General features: G+C 44.5%; 1 protein-coding gene across 1 annotated transcript in view; it reads right to left on the bottom strand.

Annotated features, from left to right (window-relative positions):
- Positions 1-6,330: 6,330 nt before the first annotated feature.
- ABTB1 (ankyrin repeat and BTB domain containing 1) overlaps positions 6,331-25,140 on the bottom strand; it is a 178,696-nt gene continuing 159,886 nt past the window's right edge. Inside the window, exons 11-12 of the mRNA XM_078661736.1 lie at positions 23,263-23,463; positions 6,331-7,133 (exon numbers count right to left, since the gene is read on the bottom strand). Coding sequence (XP_078517862.1) covers positions 6,927-7,133; positions 23,263-23,463 — 408 coding nt within the window. The 3' untranslated portion in view covers positions 6,331-6,926. The remainder of the gene's footprint in view (positions 7,134-23,262; positions 23,464-25,140) is intronic.

The following is a 25,140-nucleotide window of genomic DNA, read 5'->3' as shown; positions in this document are numbered from 1 at the left end:
AAGCTCCCTCCTCAGTCTGAATCTTTCTTCTTCTAAATCGTTCTCGAAATCTCTGATTGGCAGGGTCCTTCCTGCCTCCAGTCCGACTCTTCCTTCTTCTAAATCTTCCTCTAAGGCTCCGATTGGGTGGGTCCCTCAAGGCTCCCACCTCAGCCTGACTCTTCCTTCTTTTCAAGTTTCCTCTAAGGCTCCGATGGCTCCGATTGGGTGGGTCCCTCAAGGCTCCCACCTCAGCCTGACTCTTCCTTCTTTTCAATCTTCCTCTAAGGCTCCGATTGGCTGGGTCCCTCAAGGCTCCCACCTCAGCCTGACTCTTCCTTCTTTTCAATCTTCCACTAAGCCTCTGATTGGCAGGGTCCCTCAAAGCTCCCGCCTCAGTCCAAATCTTTCTTCTTTTAAATCTTTCTTGAAATCTCTGATTGGCAGGGTCCCTCAAGCCTCCAGCCCGACTCTTCCTTCTTTTCAATCTTCCTCTAAAGCTCTGATTGGCTGGGTCCCTCAAGGCTCCCGATTCAGCCCGACTCTTCCTTCTTTTCAATCTTCCTCTAAGGCTCTGATTGGCTGGGTCCCTCAAGGCTCCCGCCTCAGCCCGACTCTTCCTTCTTTTCAATCTTCCTCCAAGTCTCTGATTGGCTGGGTCCCTCAAGGCTCCCGCCTCAGCCTGACTCTTCCTTCTTTTGAATCTTCCTCTAAAGCTCTGATTGGCAGGGTCCCTCAAAGCTCCCACCTCAGTTCGACTCTTCCTAGTTTACCTGATATCCCTCCTGCAAAGTTGACTAGATCCTTCAGGCTAGCTTTTAGAATTGCAATAATGGCACAAATTATTCTTTGTTTGGGTGAAGACTAACTTAATTTAAAATGTTGTGTCCCCGCAGCAGCAGGATGTGTGAGGTGGAATTGTTTGAAACTAAATTCAGACAAGAGAGAGATTCTATTTAGTTGGTGGGGTAAACATACGCCTGGTCCACTGAAATGTGGTCTCCGTTCTTAGGCCAATATCTCACTATGCAACCTCGGGTTCACCTGATTTTCCATTCCTGAAATCTAAAAAGGTTTCAGCTGTTTCTTCGAACTAAAACTGATTACAACGATCCCTCCAAATACTTCTACTTCACGGTGATTCATGCAGTGGTGGACTCACGGCTTGGTCATTGACTCTAGGATGCACAAACTCAGCTCCCCATTTTTTGCTAAATTTCCCACACGAGCTCCTGTCTGAATCATCGCAGCCCATACAGTCTATGCAAGAATCACTACAGTTCAATAAGTATTAATAATGCCCCTCTGTGTATTATTTGTATATTTCTGTGAGCGAAAAAGAGCACGAGCGACTGAGCAATAATTTGTAAGTCTGTCACCAGGGTTCCTGAGGGAGTAGAGTTGTCATGTTCCATGGTTGCCACAACTGTTCGCCCGATTTAGATTTGGGGAATAACGGTGGCACTGCGAGCTAGCTGATCCAAGGAACAACATTTCCTGTGCGATGCATGGAATCTCTCCGGCACAATCCTACATTTATGTTGCCCCTAAACGCGCAGTTCCTATTGATAGGTGTAATCTACACGACGTGAGAGAAGTGTCTGTCTAAGTTGAGACAAAGGAAAAATCAAAATGGCGGATAAAAAAACCTTAACTTCTGATCAGACCTGTGGAAAGCTGCCCAGTCTTCAGAGGCTCGGTGCTTGGCCACACAATTATGAAAATACCGCAAGTAGTGCATGACGTGTCAGTACAAAGCTGAAGAGCCACAAGTGTGACACTGGCAGAGAGAAAATGAGGAGTCTTTCAACATGGGTCAGGTCATTCAATGGACTCCAGCTTTTATTCACACTTGGCTGTTCACTGAGACAACTTAGTCACTCAAAATGACAAGCACGTTTCCAAAAAAACATAGCACCCGGAAACGCTAACATAGTAGACTGCTGAAGCTAAATTGAAATGCCTGTGACAGAACTAGAACATACTATTAGCATATGTCTGTCTACAGTTGTCGAATGTCGGACGAGCATATGCGATTCTACACGTGCGCGTAGCGGCTGCACGTGCCTTTGATCTCTGAAGATACATCGTATTGCAGATACACAGATCTTCGTGTCTGAATGATTTAATAAATGTTATTCTGACCACTGCAGATAACAGCAACCATACTCTTCCTGCGTATTTGAATAAGTTCCTTCCTGAGACCAATAAGGATCACACGGATCATCGTGAACCTCCGTAGTACTCCGACTACCCACACGAAGCTTTATTACTCTAAGCCATTTATCTCGCTGTCAGCGTCCCTCCCCTCACACTGGGTGCCCGGCTGGGTCCCATGTGAGTAACCCTTTACACTTTTCACTTCCTGGTGGTACACGTCCATCACACTGATAAGACAACCTTCTCCTAAGACGTCCCTACATCACTAGGTTCTCAAGAGACCCCTCATTGCACAAGAGGTCGAAACGCCTTTGACAAAAACTAAAGCCAACCATTTACCAGCGCTTATTATTTTATAAGGACGCTGTTCTCATTACCTAATATTTATGATGGTCGACTTTACAAAGTATTGGAAACCAAGTGTATATGTCACAAATATGTCAATAATGTTTTTGGTTCCATGTTCACTGGGGACACTAAGCACTATTGCTCTATTTGTGTAAAAAAAATATACATGTATATATACATAAATAACCACTATTACCAGAAATTGAGGTGTATATGGTTTCTTCTCCTTTTGATACAGACGTAACCCTTTTTACTGCGATTGTGCAAACAAATAGTATCAGTATTTGTTATATTATTCCACAGGAAACACTGTTCCTGTTTATACTTTCTGCTACTGAATCGGGTTGATGGACGAACACAGGTAGCTCAACTGATTAATATGAAAAGCAGAAACCACTTTTGGAAGGAATTTTGGGTTGGTGTGAAGAACTATTCTATCTTCATGAGCTGAAAAAAGGGTTCTTCTAAGGTTAATGATTGTAGCTCACCAACTCTCCATAATGAAGTCATAGTAATGAGGAAGGCAACCTTCCATGAATGAAACTGTAATGGACAATTGTGTAATGGCTCAAAAGGTGGACCCATGAGTCTTGTAAGCATATTGTTCAGATTCCAAACTGGTGCAGGAGGTACTGTGGGTGGTATTACTGTTTTAAGGCCCTCCATAAAGGCTTTAATTACTGGAACCTTGAACAAAGATGAATAATGTCTGTTTGGCAAATATGGGGCTACTGCCGCAAGGTGCAATCGAATAGGCGAGACCAGCTCGCTGTAGATGCAAAAGGTAACACATAATATTTTGGATAGAGGCATCTAGCGGATCAATATTGTTGCAGTTACAATATACAACAGATCTTTTCCATTTTGCTGCATAACATGCTCTGGTGGTAGGCTTCCTTGCTTCTTTATGAATCTGGCTGCAAATTTAAGTATCCAAACTCTATGACTTCAGGCGCCAAATCGCTAGATTGAGCTCCTTGGGGTTTGGGTTTCTGGTTTCTCCATGGTTCTGAATAAGAAGGCTGGAATTGTGGTCGGGTTTTTGATGTGGAACCACTGAGAGTTCCAAGAGTGTGGTGAACCACGGTTGACGGGCCCATGTGGGAGCTACTAAAATCAATGTGAGTGATGTTTCCCTGAGCTTCCGAACCAGAAACTGAAGGAGAGGGAGAGGGGGAAAAGTATAGGCAAATATACCTGACCAAATCATCCATAGGGCATTGCCTTTGGATAGAGGGTGTGGGAACCTGGAGGCGAAGTTTGGGCATTTTGAGTTGTCAACTGTGGCGAACACATCTATTTTTGGGAATCCCCATTCTTGAAAGTATGGAAGAAGAACCTTGTGTATTTGTTGCTGCATCCTGCGGAGGAGGTCGGCAATTTGATTGTTCACTCCTGGGAGGTGCTCTGCCAGAAGATGATTTATGTAATGGATTGCCCAATGCCAAATGGTCAGAGAGGTGTGATAGTTGCAGAAAGTGTGCCCCCCCTGTTTTTGTACATAGCACATAGCTGTCATATTGTCTATGCGGACTAAGACAACTTTCCCTATGAGGTGAGACTGAAAAGATTTCAGTGCTAGATACGCAGCTAGAAGCTCTAGATAGTAGATGTGGAGAGTTTTGTGCTTGTTGTCCCACAGACCCTAAATTGTCAAATTGAGAGAGATGCATCTGCTGTTAGTACGATCTGTTGTACAGGGTCGATGAAAGGCAGCCCTTTTGATAAGTTTTGTGTGTTCCACCATGGCAGAGAGCGATGGGTGCGGCTTTCTACCACACTAGATCTGTTGTTAATTGACCATGTGACTGACTCCACTGACGTGCAAATCATTCCTGTAGGAGACACATGGGTAATCTTGCATGAGGTACTATTGCAATGCATTATACCATCATTCCTAGCAGTTGCATGAAAGTTCTGACTGCTAAGTATTGGTTGGTCTGTAAATGTAGTAACAGAGTTTAAATATTTCAAATTCTGGCAGCACTGGGAGAGGCTAGAGCTGTGTAAGTGTTTAGACTCGCCCCTAGATAGGATTGCATTTATGAAGGCTGGGATGAGACTTTTGCGTATTGATTGTAACACCCAATTGGCGGAGTAGGTCTAATGTAGTCTGAGTGTGTTGCAAACACTTTTGGTGTGTGCTGGCTTTGACGAGCCAATCTTCTAGGCATGGGAAGACATGAATCTGTTTTCTTCTGAGATGAGCTGCCACTACTGCTAGACATTTTGTGAACATTCTGGGAGCAGTAGTTACTCTGAATAAGATTACTTTGCACTGATAGTGTTTTCCTGCTCTAACAAATCTGAGATATTTGTGATGTGCTGGGTGGACCGGAATGTGAAAGTTTACGTCTTTTAAATCCAGTGTGGCCTTAAAATTGCCATGCTGTAGAAGTGGAAGCACTTGTTGAAGCGTAACCATATGGAAATGTTCTGACAGTATGTACAGGTTTAACATTCTTAGGTCCAAAATTGGTCTTAAGGAGCCATGCTTTTAGAGGATTAGAAAATATAGAGAGTAAAACTCTGAACCTTGGTACTGTAATGGAACTAGTTCTGTGGCTCCTTTTGTTAAAAGAGCTTGAACCTCCTGTTTGAGGAGCTGCAGGTGCTCTGAGAAAAGTATGTGTGCTAGGTAGAATATTGGGAGGATTGCTGGTGAGCTCCAGGCAATAACCATGTTGGATAATGTCTAGTACACATTTGTCTGAAGTTATTGACTGCCAAATGGGGGAAAAAACTTTCCCCGACAGGTGTTAAATGATCCGGGGGAAATGTAGGCAAGTCACTGCTTATTGGGGGAAGGGGAATTACGCGTTGGTGTGCTTTTACCCCTACCTCTGAAGTTGTTTTGTCTGTAGCCTCCGCTATAAAAAGGTCTAGAGGGACAGGGCTGAATATATGACTTATATAAGGAAGCGTTAGGTTCTGAGGATGTAGTTTTGGACCCTCCCCTATCAAATGAGGGGTAAAAGGAGTCTGTTTGATTGGGGCTGAAGTGCTCTCATAGACTTTGCCACGTCTGTGTCTTCTTCATTTTTGCTAGGGTCTCATCTCCTTTAGGTCCAAAAAGGTGTTGTTTGTTAAAAGGGGTCTTCAGAATAGACTGTTGAAGGTCTGGTTTAAAACCTGAAATCCTAAGCCATGCATTTCGTTGTAGGAGAATGATGGTGTTAATTCCCCTTGCTGTCGTGTCAGCCGCATCTAAATCACATCTAATGGAGGAATTAGATATGAGTTTACCTTTGTGGACTAATTTGTGTGCTTTTTTCTTATGATTCTCTGGGAGATATTGAAGTAGGTTTTCCATTTCGTCCCAGTGGGCTCTATCATACAGTAGGCCGTGCATGTTGGCAATATGCCAGTGGTTAGCGGCTTGAGCAGCTACTCTCTTACCGGATGCATCGATTAATTTAGACTCTTTGTCTGGGGGAGGTGCACCTGCAGGAGTCTGCGAATTTGCTCTCTTACAAGCATTAGAGACTACTAGTGAATCTAAAGGCAACCGTCCCCTAATAAAAATGGGATTAGATGGTGGAGGTTTGTATTTTTTGTCAACCCTATTTGTTAATATGCAGGCACGAACAGGGTCTTAAAGAGGTAATCAGTATGTTTTATAAGATGTCTTTGGATATGTCAAAATACAGTCTGAAACCAAACCATTACGCCTGGGCTTTTTCTCCTATTCCCATCACGGGTTGCACTGACACCCCAAAGACTTGATTAACACATTAACTAAATACAGTTGGGGAAAAAAACTAGACACCCATGCCAATTCCATGGGAGTAAATCTTCCTAGCAAAAGTTCCGGCACAAATAAGACTACAAGACTAACAAAAATTCGGTAGTGTAAGTGTTCACGTTTTATATTTGGTGTATTTGTCTGCTCTGTTTCTTTATTTTCTACACAGACACCTTCAATAATAGCAGGTACCATAAAATTGCTTTTGTTTAATTGTCTCTCTGAATGTCTGGGTGAGTAATCAGCAGATTTACATAGCATAGTTCATCAACACCACGATGCAGGCCCATGTATCAAATACAGTACTAGAATTCAGTAAACAGACATACACAGGGCATTACAAAGTGGCATAATGTGACCTCTTCGCTGCCCAAACAGCTGCTATACATGTTGTATAATCCAGAACTGGCTCTTGCCAGATGACCGTGTGGTTCAAATAAGTGCCTTAGATTGGCTGCTCAGTGCCTTGAAGAGAGAAAATCGTGCAAATGCCAAACACTGTATGACAGCATGTATGTGCAGGGGAACAGGGAGGCGGAAAAGGGAGAGAAAGAAACAAACAACACAGAATGAGCAGAATAAAACACAACAGCAAAAGATGAGGCAAAGTGCAATGCTCATGTTATATGATGGTGGGCTTATTCTAGCCAGGCGTGAGGCCGTACAGAGTAGGCAGAGCAGTGGATGCAGCCCTCTAGCACTCCAGCCCCATCTTAGCCAGGAGGGTCTCCAGGGCAGCCAGTTTCTGGTTGGCCTCTTCGATGGCGCTGTAGGTCTGCACGTTGCTGGTGATGTGGAAGCGGATGTCGTCGATGAGGGGGATGGAATCGGTCTCCTGGCGCTCGGCCACGGCCTCCGCGTCCTCCTTCACAGCCTCAGCAAACTCCTCGGAGTCCACCAGCTTAGAAGACAGAAAGGCAAGAGACATCAATATCCCACCGCCCTGTTTTTATTTTATCATTTTTTTTTTTTTTTTACAAAAGATGAAAGTGTGCTTATGTATTTGCAGGAAAGAAACGTCCCATTATTAGAGCTGCCTGAGATATCGCAGGAAAGAAATGTCCCATTATTAGAGCTGCCTGAGATATCGTCTTGGAAATACATTTAAGATGTAATTATATTAATTCCAATTACTGCACATCCATTCTGATGCAAGCATCTAGAGCCATGCCAATGCATGATAAATCATATTAATACATACCTATGAATTCATAACAAGTGTGTCTGCATCCAGTCAATAATAGGATTACATGCAATCTGCAATTGGTGACGAGCAGAATAAGTCTGAAATACCAACCTCCGCACTCCACAAATATCAATACAATGAGACCACCAGAAGTAGACACTGGAGGGTCGATATCTATCCATGCTCTTGCAATACAGAGTCTTGCTGTGACAATATCAGAATGCACCACCCCTGCATAGACACCAAAATAATTAATTTGGCTGAAGGGAGAAAAACAATAACCAATATTGTAGTCATTGCAGCAAATACTTGCCGCGAGTATTCTTGGACCTTGTCGCAGTTAACAAAGAGATGAACCTTACTAGCCTCCAGCAACACACACCTAAAACATTTAGAGTTCACTCAGCAACCCCAAATGTGTAATCTTTTGGGGATACGGCATAAATCTCGGACTATTTTATACTGGTGAGCCTTATACTGGTAAACCTAGAGATGTTTAAAAGCTTTAGACCAAAAGTAATTCAATTATTAATTTTTTCAGAGGTCACAGGTTCATTCAGTTTAAGGCTCCATCTATCCACCAGGTGCTTTAAGTTATCTGGATGTCCCATACTAAATAAATTGTACAGCAATCAGTAAATTAATTTGGGGAGTGACAATTAAACTAATGTCATCAATTAAAAATTGCTTGTATTTGCAAATATGTTTTAAAAAGTCAGCATCGGCATTCTATAAGTCAAAATCAATGTTTCGATATTTCTCGCTTAAAGAGTTTCCTCACCAATTTCAAAGCAAAATTACGTCACTGAGAAACAAATAACTCATCAGAACAATCGGTCATTAAAGGATTATACAAGGGGGAGGGGTATTTAATAATTCCAGTCCTGCTAAAGACGCACATGTTCAGTCAATGTCTTAATCTAGTCTTTTGAAATAAAAAAGATCTAAAAATCGGTCATTAAGTAGACAAATTGCAGTACGAGTCCCATAGGGAGCAAGACTTATCTGATGCCGTATCCGCGACATCATGGGTGCGAATGCAGCCCAGTGATAAAACTTCATACATTTCAATGATCCTACCCCCTGCCATGAAGTAGCAGTGTATAAAGTATAGCCTTAAAGGGTTTCTTATATTGCCAAGTGAAGCTACTCCGGGATGAGTCTGCTCTCTGAAAAAAAAACAGCTGTAAACAATAAAGGGGGTGCATTACCCATGCCCAATACATGCAATTCAAGTAGGTTTTGGAAAGTGACAACATTTGCCATTTTCACAAAAACGGAATTTGTCTTTTTTTTTTTAAATGTGCAAAATCTATGTTCCAGTTTAAAAATAAAAAATAATCTACCTTGCAAACATCACACATAAAATGACATCCAGTTTAAAGATACCACCACAATGAGAACAATTAAATCACATCTATTAGACTTCAAGCCTAGAAGGAAAATTGTATTTGCGCTGTAAGTATAGGTTAGTGGCAGGTAGTGCTGTAGGCTCACATGCTCTGCTTGCTACTGCCATCTAGTGTTGGGTTCAGACATTTGCAAGTTGTTTTTCTTCGAAGAAATCTTTAAAGTCACAGAATTTGCTGTGGTAATTCCCTTAGAGGACAACGTGCAACCAACTTAGACTTCTTGTGAGGAGTGTGGGCACATGTGAATCTAGAGCATTACATGCCACAAACAGAGGCTTACAGAGTAACATTTCCTTCATAGCATAAGCAGCTGTAGATACATATGCTCTGAATAGACAGTAAAGCAGTACACTATGTAAGTGGTGGATAGCATGTGGATGACGTAAATGTCTAGAACAAAGGTCAGAAGACTGTCTGGGCAACCATATCCTGCTGGCGGGCTATGATGACCAAGCAGTAGTGGTTAGTAAATGTGTATGTTCTCAACTCGGTGGAAGGTTTGCAGATGTAAGCTAGCGGGGTGTCACCCAAGAAAGCCATGGTTGGCCTCTTTTTATGGGTGGAGGCATGCCCTGCTTTGGACAGGAAGGACTGCTTTAGCTTTATGATAACAGGTTTGGATGCACTTGACTAGACCTCTAGTTACACCTGATTTAGAGATAGGATAGCCTTTGCAAGGCTATGCTAAGGCTACAAAGAGCTGGTTAAACTGGCCAAAAGGCAAAGTTCTAGTGATCTAATGCATAAGAGCTCTTTTGACATCCAAAGTGTGTAATGCTCTCTCCACTACTGAAACTCGCGGCAGAAAGAAGAATAGGAGATCTATGGAGTGATTAAGGTCACGGGCGATACTACCTTTGGGAGAAACTTGGGATTGGTTCTGAGAATAACCCTATCCTTGTGAACCTGGCTAAAAGATTCCTATAAAATAGGAGCTTGCAGCTCGCTAAAGCATTAGAGGAAAGTAATGGCCACCAGGAAAGAAACCTTCCAGGAAAGGAACTGAAGGGTGCAGGAGTAAAAAGGTTCAAAGGGTGTCTCCATGAGCCTCATGAGGACTATACTCAGGTCCCACAAGGGACGGGGGGTATCCTGGGTGGTATGACCCTCTTAAGGCCCTTCATGAAAGCCTTAACTACTGAGATCCTAAAGAGGGAACAATGTTCCCTGTTTTGCATGTAGGCTACAATGGCACCTAGGTCTAGAAGTATTGATGTGCAGGCAATATTAGTTTTCCCCAGATGTAAATGATAGCAGGTGTTGTGCTGGATGCTAAGCTGGAGGGGTCAAGGTCTTTGGAAATCTAGTAGTGTACAAACCTCTTCCACTTTGCAGCATAGCAGGCCCAAGTAGTGGCCCTATACAGTGTCCACAGAATGGCCAGGCATTATACAGGGAGGTGCAAGTAGCCAATTCGAAGACCTCAGATGCCAGATCGCTAGGGTGAGCTGTGTGGGGTCAAGGGCTTTTATCAGATTCTGCCAGACTAATCATCTATGTGGGTACCGGGAGGCGAAGTTTGGGCATTTTGCCTTTTAGGGCTGGTGAACAGTTCTATTTGCAGGGTGCCCAAGAGCTGGAAGTATCTGTGCAGGACTTGCGTGTGGAGTTCCCAATCATGGACTTTTTAATGTGGTCTGCTGAGCAGGTCTACAAAGTCGTTGTGCACCCCCAGAAGATGTTCTGCTAATGTTGTGGTGGATCGTCCAATGCAAAATCCCCAGCACTCGTGCGGGCAGCAGGGCAGGGAGTGTGCCTCCATGTTTCTGCATAGTGGTCATATTTCTCTTGACGACCACTACAATGCCCAAAATGATCTGAAAGTAGGTTTTGAGAGCTAGGTGTATGGCCATTACCTCCAGTAAATTAATTTGGCAGTCCTCGTGTTGAAGGGTGGAAATTTCCTGACAGTCATGTTGCTGAGAAGCGCACCCAGACTTTGATAGGGGCGTCTATGGTAATGGTCACCTACAGAATGGGGCCTGAAAAAGATCTGCCCTCCAATAGTTGCTGTTCCACTGAGCGCTAGCCTTTACTAACACTAGATATGCCCAATGACCCTCTGCCTGTGTCCACTGCAAAGCACTCTTGTAGAGGTCGCACATGAACCCTGGTGTGGGGCAAAATGGTGAAGAACAAGGCCATTATTCCTAAAAGGAGCATCACAGTTCTGATTGTGAGCTGAGAAAGATGCTGCAACTGCTGAAATGGCAACACTCTTTGTTGGTTGGAACAGGCCTTCCCTGTAACTGCATTCAACACAGATCGCAGGATGGGTTTGATCCAAGGAGGTTCCAGGAGGGATTTCGTGGTATTTATGGTAAACGCCAGTAGTGGAGCAGGGAAATTACTTGCTGAATTTGAGCTAGGCACGGCTGCCCTTCTGTATCACTTTATGAGCACTCTTGGAGCCATGGTCACCATGAAAGGTGGCATTTGGCAACCACAAAGAGAAGGTACAGGTAATAAGCAGAATGGATGGATATGTGAAAGAAGGCGTCCTTAAGGTCGTGCGTAGATGTGTAATCACCTTGTTGAATCAGTGGGATGAGCCGTATGGATATGCTCCATCAGTCCCTGGGAGTTGACCGTTGAGATCTTCAACGAGGGCACCAAACCTCCATTCGCACATACACCAACACTCTAAGCCAATGTCATTGGCAGCCCTCATTCTGGGATAGTCACCGGTGATACAAAGCCAGCCACTAAATTGTGACAACAAAATTTATAGAAGTGATACACACAGATTAAGTGTTATATGTTGTAAAAGAGCAATATTTTTTATTTCTCAAAGAATTTGGCTTAAACAGAACATGAAAATGACACAGGCCTCAAAATGTTCTTTAAAAACCCAATGACCAAATATTGGAAGCTATTAAGCAGCATGTATACTTGCCTGTACAGTTTCCAGGCCCTTTACAAAGTTTATAACAGAGCAACTTTGCCAATTTAATTTAGTTTTAAATGGGACGATACAAAACGACGATACAAGTCTTTCGACCATTAAAATAATGATCTGTGATCTATTTCCACAAACACAAACGTCATCTTTTTAGACGTTATCTTTAATATTTTAAAACGGGGCGTATCATTCTTTCATAGAGGGTAAGTTGTCATGAGTTATTTGAAAGGGCTAACCATGCTGTAGCAAATCTACAGATGAAATACAGCTATTTTATCACACTTAGTCTGTGACTTGCTGTTAGACCCGGCTTCCTGGGCACCAGGGCACTCAGGGGTAACTGCGCTCCAATCGCATCAACTGGAGTGTTCCCTCACTGATGTCCTGGGGCCTCAGTACTAAGGGACCCACAACTGGATAACCAAGTACTCCTCTGCAGCACTTGACTCTCTCAGGGTAGCGAGACAGAGCAGTCCAAGGCTTACTCAAGGAGGTGAGGTGGGGTTAGACATTCAGAATACAGTGTAAACCGTAGCACCAGCTGATAAACTCAATGTCCAGTCAGTGCTTTACTTTTTATAAAAGAAAAGTACTTTAATACACATAAGATAATTATTCTACACATAAAACTAGGATAAACAGTGAAAACCAGAAGTCTCTATAACCCTCTGGGGCAGAGTTCTGACCCCAAAGAGTATTATAGCGCCTAGACGCCAAGCACTATAAAAACACAGTTAACATGAAAACACACAAAAGCATTGCATATTACAGATCATGTTACACAGGGCTGTTCTCATTCACTAGAGCCTTGATACCAAACTTTGTATTGAAAGGATATAGTTTCAGCATATGATGTGAAGTCAAATGGTCGTGATCAGCCCCATAACCCCCCACCCAAAGCAACAGAAGTGCCCTCCCATTGTGAGTGAGGACACCGCTTTAGTGGTGTCAGGGATCTGATCAGAGGTGCCGGATGTCTTGGCACAGTTTACTGGAGTCCCACTAGTCCAGTAGCCACTGGCTAGCTGAAGAAGGGTAGTGGCTGGACAGAGTGCCAGTTCACCCTGATACCCTCAGAGATCACAAAAAGAAAGGTGGGGGTCTGCTTCACTGGCCTCTCTTCCCAGTTACTGCTTGTACAGGCTCCCACAGTGCAAGGGAGGAGCCTAGAGGGGATTTGATCTCACCTTCAAGGACTAGAATCAAGCATCCTCCTCTCTGGCTCTCGTCATGTGCTGCAAGCTTCTTTCCACCAGCCTCTGTGATGTGCTGTAAGCTTCCTCTCCACACTGGGTGATGTGCCGCAAGCTTCCTTTCCACACCTTGAGCAGCTGTCAGTAATTTCCTTGGTCCAAAGCGAACGCTCCTCCAAGCCTCACAAAAACAGCTGGTCCTTAAAGACTGCAGTGAACAGAGTCTTATCTTCTGCCTTCACACCGCGGGGTCGCGGCTGGTTACGTCAGAGGGCTCTGGTGTGGCCGCTCGTCAGTCATAGACCAGTCTTTGAACAACAGCTGACCACTCAGGCCAGACTTTTATCACCTCTGATTGATAGGCTCATCCAATCAGAGGGTCTGCTACTCTTTGCATTCTGAATACACCTCCAATCACAGACCATTCACCGCGTGTTCAATGCATGGGTAAAGCATGTAGCAGGTCCTGTTCTGGTATCAGGCTGTGCAACCCTCTAGAGAGGAATTTTAATTAACTCCAGCCCAGGAGGCCCTGACCAGTGGGGGAGGATTCTCTCCCCAAAGTTAGTGCAGCTAAACCCAAATAGGGGTGCACTAGGCATGCCCCCTCGACCTCTGAGCCAAGCTCTAGGGTCTCAATCCATGTAAACAGGGAGACCCTCAGTGGACATGTATGATTGTCATGCTCACTGAGGTAGGGATCTAGAAACTATACAGTAGCTTTTGAGTGACTTGCCTGGAGATTAGCATAAGGCAGGGGAAGCACTCTCTCCAGAGACATGCAGGAGACTTCCCGTCCCAACATATGCCCTCCCCAGATCAGAATGGCCGGTACTTACTTCCCAGTGGGAGAAGACCGATCATCTGATTGGATAAACCGGCGGGAAAGTCCATCTGCATTACCGTGCTGTAAGCCTGCTTTATGTTCCACTGTAAAATCTAGTCCCGGCAGAGATATGGACCACCTGAGCAACTTTGGATTCTCCCCTTTCATTGCCATAAGCCACTTGAGGGGCTTGTGATCTGTTTGAACCACAAACTTTGCACCAAACAAGTAAGGCCTGAATCTTCAAAGGGCCCACACTATGGCAAAGCATTCTTTTTCAACTGCAGACCAGTTCTGCTCCCTGGGGAGTAGTCGGCGGCTGATAAAGGCCACTGGATGCTCCCTTCCCTTTTCATTGAGCTGGGCAAGAACCGCCCCATCTCCCTTGTCTGAAGCATCTGTCTGCACAATGAAGGTCTGACTGTAACCAGGGGCCTTCAACACAGGTGCATTGCATAGTGCAGTCTTCAATTCATCAAATGCCTTCTGACACTCTTCAGTCCAGATCACCTTCCTGGGCTGCTTCTTAGCAGGCAGGGTGTCCCCTGTGTCTGTGTCAAGCGCACAGACAGGCGTCAGCCCAGGGGTAAGTGAAAAGAGACGGGACAATCTCCCCAGCAGCTCTTTACACTCCACCTGCTGTTCAGGTGTCAGTTCAGAGGCAAGCTTAACTCCCTCAAGCAAAACATCCTTCTCATCACCTTGCAATAAGTCAGGGAGGGACTCACTCTCCTCTTCCAACTCTTCAGCCATTGCAAGTAAAGAAACCGTGTCATTCCTGGGAAGACACACCACCCTCTCTAAGTGTACCTCCACGACTGGTAGGGGAACCAAGGGTGCCTTCATCAGGCCACCAGACATGCTGCTGACCTGACAAACCAGGCAGGTATGGCAACACTTCTCCACCTCCTGACCAACTCCTGGCCAGTAGAACAGAGGTGCTAACCTGTCCTTTGTCTTTTCGATGCCCAGGTGACCAGCTAGGGGTACATCATGGGCTAGCTGCAGCAGGAAATTCCTGTGCACCTGAGGAACCACCAACCTTTTGCTGGTTCCTGGCTCTGGGTCAGGAGGCTCACTGTAAAGGAGTCCAAGGACTAGAATCAAGCATCCTCCTCTCTGGCTCTCGTCATGTGCTGCAAGCTTCTTTCCACCAGCCTCTGTGATGTGCTGTAAGCTTCCTCTCCACACTGGGTGATGTGCCGCAAGCTTCCTTTCCACACCTTGAGCAGCTGTCTGTAATTTCCTTGGTCCAAAGCGAACGCTCCTCCAAGCCTCACAAAAACAGCTGGTCCTTAAAGACTGCAGTGAACAGAGTCTTATCTTCTGCCTTCACACCGCGGGGTCGCGGCTGGTTACGTCAGAGGGCTCTGGTGTGGCAGAATGTCTACCCCAGCCCACCAGGCCTTTCTAAGGAAAGGGAGGGGCACGGGGGGAGCTGGGATGTCCAGCAGAACAGCTTGCATTCCTCACACTGGCTCAAATCACCATTCTTCCCCTGTACACCCACGGGCTCTCAAACACACATCAGTCAGACAAAGGCAACAGGCCCACAGGCATGGCAAACTGCACAGACTTGGTCAGGAGGGTGCCTAGGGACTCACCCCTCCTGACTATAGATATATTGCTGCCACCACTGTCAGTCTACCACAGCCATAATAGAGAGGGCAGTAGCCACTCTCTGAAAAATAGGGGTGCACTAGGCATGCCCCCTCGACCTCAGAGCCAAGCTCTAGGGTCTCAATCCATGTAAACAGGGAGACCCTCAGTGGACATGTATGATTGTCATGCTCACTGAGGTAGGGATCTAGAAACTATACAGTAGCTTTTGAGTGACTTGCCTGGAGATTAGCATAAGGCAGGGGAAGCACTCTCTCCAGCGACATGCAGGAGACTTCCCGTCCCAACACTTGCCACTATACAATCCGCTACCCATGTGTATGTGGGTTGTATATGTAGCCGTTTTAGGCACTCTATACATGTGTATTTGGGTTGTATCTGTAGCGGGTATAGGCACTCTATACATGTGTATGGGGGTTGTATGTGTAGCTGGTATAGGCACTCTATACATGTGTATGTGGGTTGTATGTGCAGCCGTTTTAGGCACTCTATACATGTGTGTTTGGGTTGTATCTGTAGCTGGTATAGGCACTCTATACATGTGTATGGGGGTTGTATGTGTAGCTGGTATAGGCACTCTTTACATGTGTATGTGGGTTGTATATGCAGCAGTTTTAGGCACTCTATACATGTGTATGGGGGTTGTATGTGTAGCTGGTATAGGCACTCTATACATGTGTATGTGGGTTGTATATGTACCTGTTATAGGCACTCTATACATGTGTATTTGGGTTGTATGTGTAGCTGGTATAGGCACTCTATACATGTGTATGTGGGTTGTATATGTAGCCGTTTTAGGCACTCTATACATGTGTATGTGGTTTGTATGTGTAGCCGTTACAGGCACTCTTTACATGTGTATGTGGATTGTATGTGTAGCCATTTTAGGCACTCTATACATGTGTATGTGGGTTGTATATGTAGCCGTTTTAGGCACTCTATACATGTGTATGTGGGTTGTATGTGTAGCCGTTTTAGGCACTCATACATGTGTATGTGGGTTGTATGTGTAGCCATTTTAGGCACTCTATACATGTGTATGTGGGTTGTATGTGTAGCTGGTATAGGCACTCTAACATGTGTATGTGGGTTGTATGTGTAGCTGGTATAGGCATGCCAGAGCTTGCCAGCGCCTTGCCAGTGACTCAAATCATAATGGAAACATCACATAAAACTAGACGCTGCAAGAGCCACAGAGGCGCGCCCTTGGTCTTCGACTTTACATGTAGATGAAAGTGGGTCACATTTAATTGGGTCATATTTCATTTTAACCTACTTGGAAGGTACTTTGAATCCTATTAAGGGTGAAATGTGTAATACTTGCACTGCAGCATGAACCATTACAAACCCTTCATAAAATAATGAGGATGTTCGGGTGCTAGCAAAGACCTCTGATTTGCGGATATTCATCTTAATCTGAATAGGTAGACCTCTGCATTCATGAGAGGAATGTGGGTCAGCTCCATGGAGGCAGCAGCCACGCTTGATACCGCAACATCCCACTTACACTGCGGTCTAAAAAGGAGATTTAAGAGAGGAATCGCATGCTCATCTGCACAAGCATCTCTGGTGTCGAAAGTTCCCTCGGGTTGCATTTGTTGGTTTTTACTTTCTCCCAAGTAAGGGTCTGAGTGCAATATAAAGATAATCCTTTGTGACATTGTCCTGCTTGATTAAAGCATGCTCAAAAGCAACAGGTGATGGACAGAATGCAGAACAATGTCATACATTCACCCCAGTACAGAGATCTGGGCCTAAATCCATCGTTTTTTTGCTCACCATGCCTTTCCAGGTTGAACCCAGCCATATGCAAATCAGTCTTGACCCTGTGCCCCATGGGAACAGTCCAGCCCGAACTGCCAAGCCAGGTCCTCCCTGGACTGGAAACAAGCATCCAAGGACCGGTTTCGAGCTTTCAGCCCTCATCAGCCTGGTTTTTGCATTTGATTAAAGCATGCAGCAGCTAGAATCCAGAAGTTTCCAAGACACACTGTAAATGAAAAGGGCACTGCAGCTTCATGACCATTTTAAAATACTTTACTATATTTAAAACTTGTAAATATGAACCTTGATGGCACCAAATACCACCCATGCCTTTTCTGGAAAACAGCTAGATCTTCCTTGTAGCAAAGTTCATAGAAGTGAATTGGGATATTTCTTAAATCATTCCACACGTTGGTGAAGTTTAAGCTGCATGAAGTGGGGGCTTTGGGAAAGATACATCAGAGCCAGGACTGCCCCTCTTCTAAGCTTCCAGAAGTTCTAGGAATGTGTCCTCTCTCAGTAGACTTAATTACTCTCTGCTGAGACAGGATAGATCCAGCTATTTTTATAGGTCAACTCCACCTTTCAAGCAAGGGCCCTCACTGCGAATCGGGTGGAGCAGAACTTCTGTATTTAATTGCATTGCAAGCCATCACAAATATCCTGGAGTTTCTGCTTCCAGTTTTCCCAGGCGCAGGAACACCAGACCTGATTTTACTGGCCAGTGAAACAGGTCAGTAAAATCGCTTTAGACTTTGTCTTCATGAGCAGCCAGGCATTGTCCTCCAGCCCTGTCGGACCCCCTTCTCTGGCAAGGGGAAGTATGCAATGCTTTTAACTGCAAGGACACCACTTCTTCCCTACCAGTCACAGAAGCCCCTTCTCCCATTTACTCCCTGCTCAAATGGGTAAAAAGGAGCGTTAAACCCCAAGGAATTGGGTATTGCATGCTGTTTTATACTCAGTAAAACCAGATTCAACGTTATTCCTCATTTCAGAGGTTTTAACTTGCAATTACATGGTACTAGGCAGTTAGCATCCCTCTGGGGTAATGCAAGTACCTCAGGTGCCAGATTGTTAGATTCAGCTGCCTGCGATTTGGATATCTGAGCTGACCTTGATGCTGAGTGAGGAGATCTGGTCTCAGCAGTAGCTTCTCCTGAGGATGCACCAATACTTCTAGCATCAGCGAATACAGAGGCGGTCTTGCGGAAGTTGATGCCACGAGCATGAGGTTCATCAATGCTTCCCTCATTCTCATTGCAAGGTATGGGCTACGATGCAGTAGAGAAAAATCATGGGAAAATTTTCCACATCAATCAATTCTCAGCTCATTGCCCATGGACTTTGGGCACCTGGGGATGAAGCGTAGGCATTCTGCCCGGTGGCGACAGATTGATTGTGGGAGTGCCCCATTTGTTGAAGTAATTGAGGACTCATCCCCTATTCGTGGGCTTGATGCGTCTTGCTCAACACGTCTGTAAATTTGTTGTCCACCACTGCTCTGCTATAAGGAATATATGGTTCTGAATGGCCCAATGTCAATGTTTTGTGCCAGCGCCGATAGCTGGGAGGAGCGAATCCACCTCTTGCTTCCGATCTAATACATCGCTGTCTTGTTAGCTGTCTTCATGAGAACTGTTATGCTGCGATTGAGAGAGTAAAATGCTAAGTGGCAACTAGATTGCAGTGAGCTCCAAAAAACTGAACCTTCAAAGCTAGTGCGGAAAAAAACACAATCTGAGGTGAAGTCTTCCTGGTGCATCGTGGGCTGAAGAAGGGGCCACAGGACCTCTTGTGACCAAAGATGCTTCAAACAAAAACAACGTGCAGACATCCGCACCCACCACTAGATAGCAGGAGTAGGCAAAGCATGTGTATCTGCAGCTACAAACATTTTGTGTCAGGGGCGAGTCTCTCATTTTCTAATAACAGCAGCGAAAACAAATACAGAGAATACCTAATTTTCCACAAAAACAAATAGTCTAAAAACAGTCACAATGTGTGACCTACAATAGAGTCTCTTGGTCGTCCTATGAAAAAGCTCCATTCTTAGGTGTCACTCGCTTTTTTTGCTGCTGATGACAAGATAGTGGCTTTCATTTTGTTCCCTTATAATGTTTTATGGAAGTGGCAGACATAGTAGTACTTTGCTTTCACGTAACCCTTGGGGGCCCTTCTTCGAAGCCTACACCACCCGTACCCAGCCAGCGCTGCCAATGACAGTACCAAAACAACACCTAACCATTAAACTATACAAGTGTGACAATTCAGAGTATTCCAGGCCACATAAAAATATTATAATGGCGTGAGAGGCTGGTATTATTCCTTTTCAGTGTACGCTGACTTAATAAACACAGCTGTTGTGCTCATCTCAAAATAAAAAAGACAGCGCTCCCATGTGGTGGACTGTCACTAGCGCCGGTGCTAACAATTAAGTGCTGGCTCAGAGCACCGCAAACCACTGGCACAAATTAAGCAATGCTTGGAAGCTTGGTGTGCTACTTCCTTGCAGTTTTCCTGGAATCCCCTATGGCTATGATAGGCACATGCCTTTTTGTAGGTTGAAGGGCACTGGGGCTTTCTGCCTTCAACAACCCAGGGCAACTTTTTGGCCTGTCTCTCGTCCTCAGCAAATGCAATTGCTCGTTAGGAAGCTTCAAATACATTTCAATTTAGATACTCTTTTTTAAGCCTGGGCGGAGCTCGTGGAGTTGTACTCTGTGGATCGCCACAAAGTTACTGGAAAACTCTGCCGAGTTCGGCATCCTGGCGAAGTAACTTGCACCAATTGAGACCTTCTTTGCTTGGTCGCTTTGTGCCTCCGTGCGTGCAATCCCCACGTAGTAAGGCCTCTTGACCGTACCTCCTTCACATGGTGGGTATTGGCAGCTCTCCATGGGGTGCAGCTCGGCCGCCAGTCTCTCCTATCCGCCACTGCCTTCCTGCTGGCTGCTGCACACTTTGCTGAACAGGGAGCCTGAGCCTCCACTACTCCAGCCCGGATTTAATGCGGGAGCCAGCTTAGTGCAGCAGCTAACCTCCAACTCCAAGGACAGCAAGAACTACAGTGTGCATGTCGTACTGCTTGAAGGCACCCTGACCCTATCATGGGACAGGCTCGCCTTCACGCAATACAACATGCACAGCTCAGTTCTTGCTGTCCTTGAGTTGGGGGCTAGCTGCTGCACTAAACTGGATCCCGCATTGAATCCGAGACAGGGCAGCTCAGGCTCCTCCCCATTCAGCAGAGTGTGCAGCAGCCAGCAGGAAAGCAGTGGCGTCTAGGAGAGACTGGCGGCTGGGCGGCGCCACCGTGAATATCCACCATTTCGGAGTTAAGTCCAACTATGTGGCATCGGTGACCTCCAAACAGACCGCGGAGTTCAAAAACTCCGCAAACGCCGCAGGTGGAGTGGAGTTAATCGCCCACCCTTACTGTTTTGGCAAGGTTTCCTAGGTCAAGTCCCTGTACTTCACCCAAAGATTCAAATTATTTCTACTCTTAGTAATCCTTGAATAATTTCTCATTTAATTTAGCCAATGTAGGATATTAAAACCAGTTTCTAGAATATGTAAGTCCATATAAAGCAAGGAATGAGCTGCACGTGTGAGATATTGACCCCTACCTCTGACACCCAGGGCCAGATGTAAGACCATTGACTTTTGCGGCTCGCAAATTGTGAAAGATTGCGAGTCGCAATCTGCGAGCCGCAAAAGCCAATGTACAACAATATCAGAGACACTGTTAGCGATTCTCAATGGGGTCGCAAAATGTGAGGCTCATGCATGAGCCACTCACATTTTGCGACCCCATTGGGAATGGATGGTGGCCTGCTGGGCTCAGCAGACCTCTGTGTCTGGGACATCCCGATGCATTTAAAAAAACAAAACGTTTTAGTTTCATTTTTTAAGGGCAGGTAGTGTTCCATGGGACCACTGCCTGCCCTTAAAAAATGTTTTTAGAGCCAGTCACAAAGGGGACCCTTTTCCATTTGTGACTGCACTACCACCCTCTTGAAGAGGGCGGTAATTTGTGAGTGTTTCGCGACTTCAATTGTGTTCGCAAAATATTCATACATAGCTTGTGAGTCGCTTTTAGGAAGGGAACACCTCTTGCTAGTAGCGAGTTGCAAAAACACTATTTTGCAAGTCGCAATTTTTAGTGAGTTCCAAAATAGTGTTTGTACATGGCCCTGTAGTGTTTTTGCATTAGCAAACGGGTCGCAAACCCGTTTGCGCATGCAAAACGGGTCTTACATCTGGCCCCCAGTACGTTAGAGTTGCAGAAAAAATGACCACATCAATTTTCAAATATGTATTATGTGTATCATGAAAAATCTAAGTTCATGGCAGGCACCACCATGCCTCACATACTAAGGTGCTGTTTTATTAGGCAAGCTCATCTGTCCAGAAAAATCTCTAGTTCAGGTGAAAATGAGTCCCCAAAATTAAGTGAACACATTACTCACCCGATCACTGAATTCAAGGCAGTCATTTATTTAAAAAAAAAATACACTACTTGTCTAAACAAGTATATATTATATGTGTACGAGTATTACCAAATCACAGGAATATGAATAGAAAAAGGAAATTTACTGATGACATCCCCATGGCTCAGCAGATTGACCATAGATTCAGAGAGTTACATTATAAGTTAAACAGGGTACATTCCATACTAAGAAGATGACTCGGAAGGACTTAGGTTAGACATATTTTACTGTATATATATATATCCCAGGATGCTTGTTTCCGGTCCAGGGAAGACATGGCTTGGCAGTTCGGGCTGGACTGTTCCCATGAGGCACAGGGTCAGACTGATTTGCTTATAGCCATGTCTGAACTGGGGTGGCTGAGTGAACTAAAGAATGGTGATGGATTAAACCCAGATCAGTTGACTGGGGGTGAGTGTTTGATTTGTTCAAGCGCTCCGTCCATCATCCCCTTTTGTATCGCTTTATATATATCCATATGACAGCCTATTCGATTGAACCAACCAAGCCACCATAAACAAAAGCGACACCTCTGCAATGCTTTGGGCCAACAAAAGATGACTACAATGATGAGCAGATCCTTCAAGTAATTTCCTTAAGATGACCGCTATGAAGACCTGATAGCCTTGGCAACTGAACCAGACCCAAACACAGATTTTGAGACTTCAACAACACCATGGTACAGTCAACGGGAACTCAGCGAAAGCCAAGCTATCCACTACTAGCTAAAGTTAGATGCCTGCCAACCGCAAATTAGCCATCCAATGCAAGGAGAAGAATTGGACACACACAGCTGCCATATGACCTCCCCGCTATGAAATGACTCCACTCTGCAATCAAAGCAGACCACCCAACAATTCCATCAGACATTTCATTATTAATGCCACAACACCCATGCTCACCAAACAAATGAGAAATATTCAGCCACAAATCAACTTCTACAAGAACAGGAAAGGGAGGATTCAACACCACATTAAAAGGGCACCAACGCCTGTCATGAGCCATGTGATGCCACTAACTTGTCTACATTCCAAACCGTTTCTACCTACGAAGTGAAGAATATGCCTTAGTCACTAAAGGTATGAATGTTATATTGAAAAAACAGGGTGCACACCGTTTATTTGAACTTTTCTCCAACTTTATCCAAAATGTAATTCCAAGATTGCGTGCAAATCGGAAGCGGTGCCAAGCCCAAAGGCACCGAATTTACTAAACGAAATTGGAAAATGGGGCGACATCTCACCCCAACCAATTGCACAGCTGAACACGGCAAACCTGTATGCCGATATTTATACATAGTGAAACAACACAAAATGCCCAAACCACAGTTACTCAATACAATTTTTTGATATAGGGTAAGAAACACTTTATTATCGCTTCCCTGGACACCATTATTTTGTGTCAATCATTTTGTATTTTCTATAATTTGAAAAAATTGCTGACAGAAAAAAGACATTGATTGCAAATATTTACAAATATTTACAAGGCTGGACTAATGTTAGCAAACATTAAGGGCAAAGACTATTTACTAAATAGTCTTTGCCCTTAATGTTTGCTAACATTAGTCCAGCCTTGTAAATATTTGAAAGATCCCGCTTGAATTCTTATCTAATTGAGCCTCAACGTTTCAGTACCTTCTCAATTATTTTTGCCATGTATTCTGTGCACTGGTCTTCCAGTCTCGTCAGTTGTAAGAGCTTTGCTACTTTCCAGATGTGGACAATGCTGTCTTCATCCAGCATTTGAGCCAGGGTCTTGCCGCACAGCCGCTTCAGACCAGGCAATAGGTACATGTCTGCCACGCATAGGACCTCATAGACGTTCTCTGGAGAGAGCTGCGAACAACAAGAACGTATGAGAGGTAGGAAGATTACTAACAACACGATCACACAATCCTGCTGACCCTTAGACTTGGCCTTACCTGATTACTATTAAGATCTATTTAAGGACATGCAGCCTCCAACGTTTCACAGTGTAGCCATTGCTTCTAAACAGTATAGTTTCAAAGGTGCTAATACTTTGAAGAAATATCAGTACAACAAAGAACAATTGTATGGCTATGTATTAACAATGTTTTCCAAAACATCTTCAGCAAATATTACTTTTCAAAAACATCTTTTATTTCTATGTAGTAGATTCTGGCCAAAACATCTTTTCATAAATTCCAACCTTCCCTTAACATTATTATAAAACTTTGTTTTAGTACTAAATCTGTTTCTATTAACATATATATTTCTCTTAACACACATAGTTCTATATATAGTGACTGAAATAAACAGAGGTTAAAGGGACGGTATAGTTGGATAAAAATGTCAGCTAAAACAACATGTTTTAAAGTAACGAAACCACTGAAAATCTGAAATAACTAAAACTCGTGCCCTAGAGGAACTATAAATCGTGTCCTGCATGCATAGCGATATCAATAACATAATTTCAGATGTCATTAGGGATGGTATCAATACAGTCATTGACAGTGGTGACCGGCACAGATAGGGGTAAGGGGGTAAGAAGGGGGTAAGAGGGCGTAAAAAAGAAGAAAAAAAGTACTTCCTTGCTGCATCTCTCCTCCATCATCTCTCCTGGCCGGAATGGAACAGGAAGCACCCAAGATCCCCTGAGCCAATCACAACGCTGCAATGCAGCATTGTGATTGGTCTAAGCGCTGTGGTTTGGTGCTCAGTCAGGGAATGGGAGCCCGGGCATGTTCGCCACTCAGGCTGTAATGCAGCCTGAATGAAGAACATGCAAAGTGGGCATGACTGTTTTGCCTGCCCCAGACAGGCGGCCAGACAGTCAAGGGCACTTACAGTGGGCCACCACTCCTCCCTCTGCTCCTCTGTCACCAGAGCTGCCCCGCCCACAAAGCTGCTGCAGCAGGAAAACATTAAATGATAATAACCTTGAGTTATTATCATTTTATTTTTTCTTTATTTCACTGCTGCAAAGCAGTGGGGCCACGCTCCTACGCCTTAGCGGAAGATCCGCCACTGGTCATTGATCATGTCATGAGTGATGTTATATGTGAAAAGCATGGGCGCAACATTATTTTAGGGCACAAGTTATAGTTAATCTAGATAACTGTAACTGGGGAATTTCAGTAATTTTGTCATTTACAAAAAGTTATGTTTTAACAGACATTTTCACCCAACTATAACATGCCTTTAACCTTTGGGTTTAATAAAAATGTAAAGTAAGATATTACAATTCTTAACTATCACTTCACTTTAACCTTTGTTTTTTTTCAGTGAACTTCTGTGTTTTTTTTTTAATTTAAAGTAAGATGTCCATGGCTTCAGGGCCCTAACCCCAACAGGTGCTGTGCCCCCATGGGCAAGTGCTGCCAGTTCCTGCGCCCAACCCCCTACAGGTGGGCTACCTCATGCCACGCACTGTGATTGTGACATTATCATGCAGTGGTGGTGCCTTTATACAGGCTGCGCACTGTCACTTCTAGAGGTGGAGCAACATCTCTGAGAAATCCAATGGCACCACATTCCAGCGCACAGGAAGCA

This window comes from Lissotriton helveticus, chromosome 9 (assembly GCF_964261635.1).
Source record: "Lissotriton helveticus chromosome 9, aLisHel1.1, whole genome shotgun sequence".
Classification (NCBI taxonomy): domain Eukaryota; kingdom Metazoa; phylum Chordata; class Amphibia; order Caudata; family Salamandridae; genus Lissotriton; species Lissotriton helveticus.
This window is presented reverse-complemented; position numbering and strand designations above follow the sequence as displayed.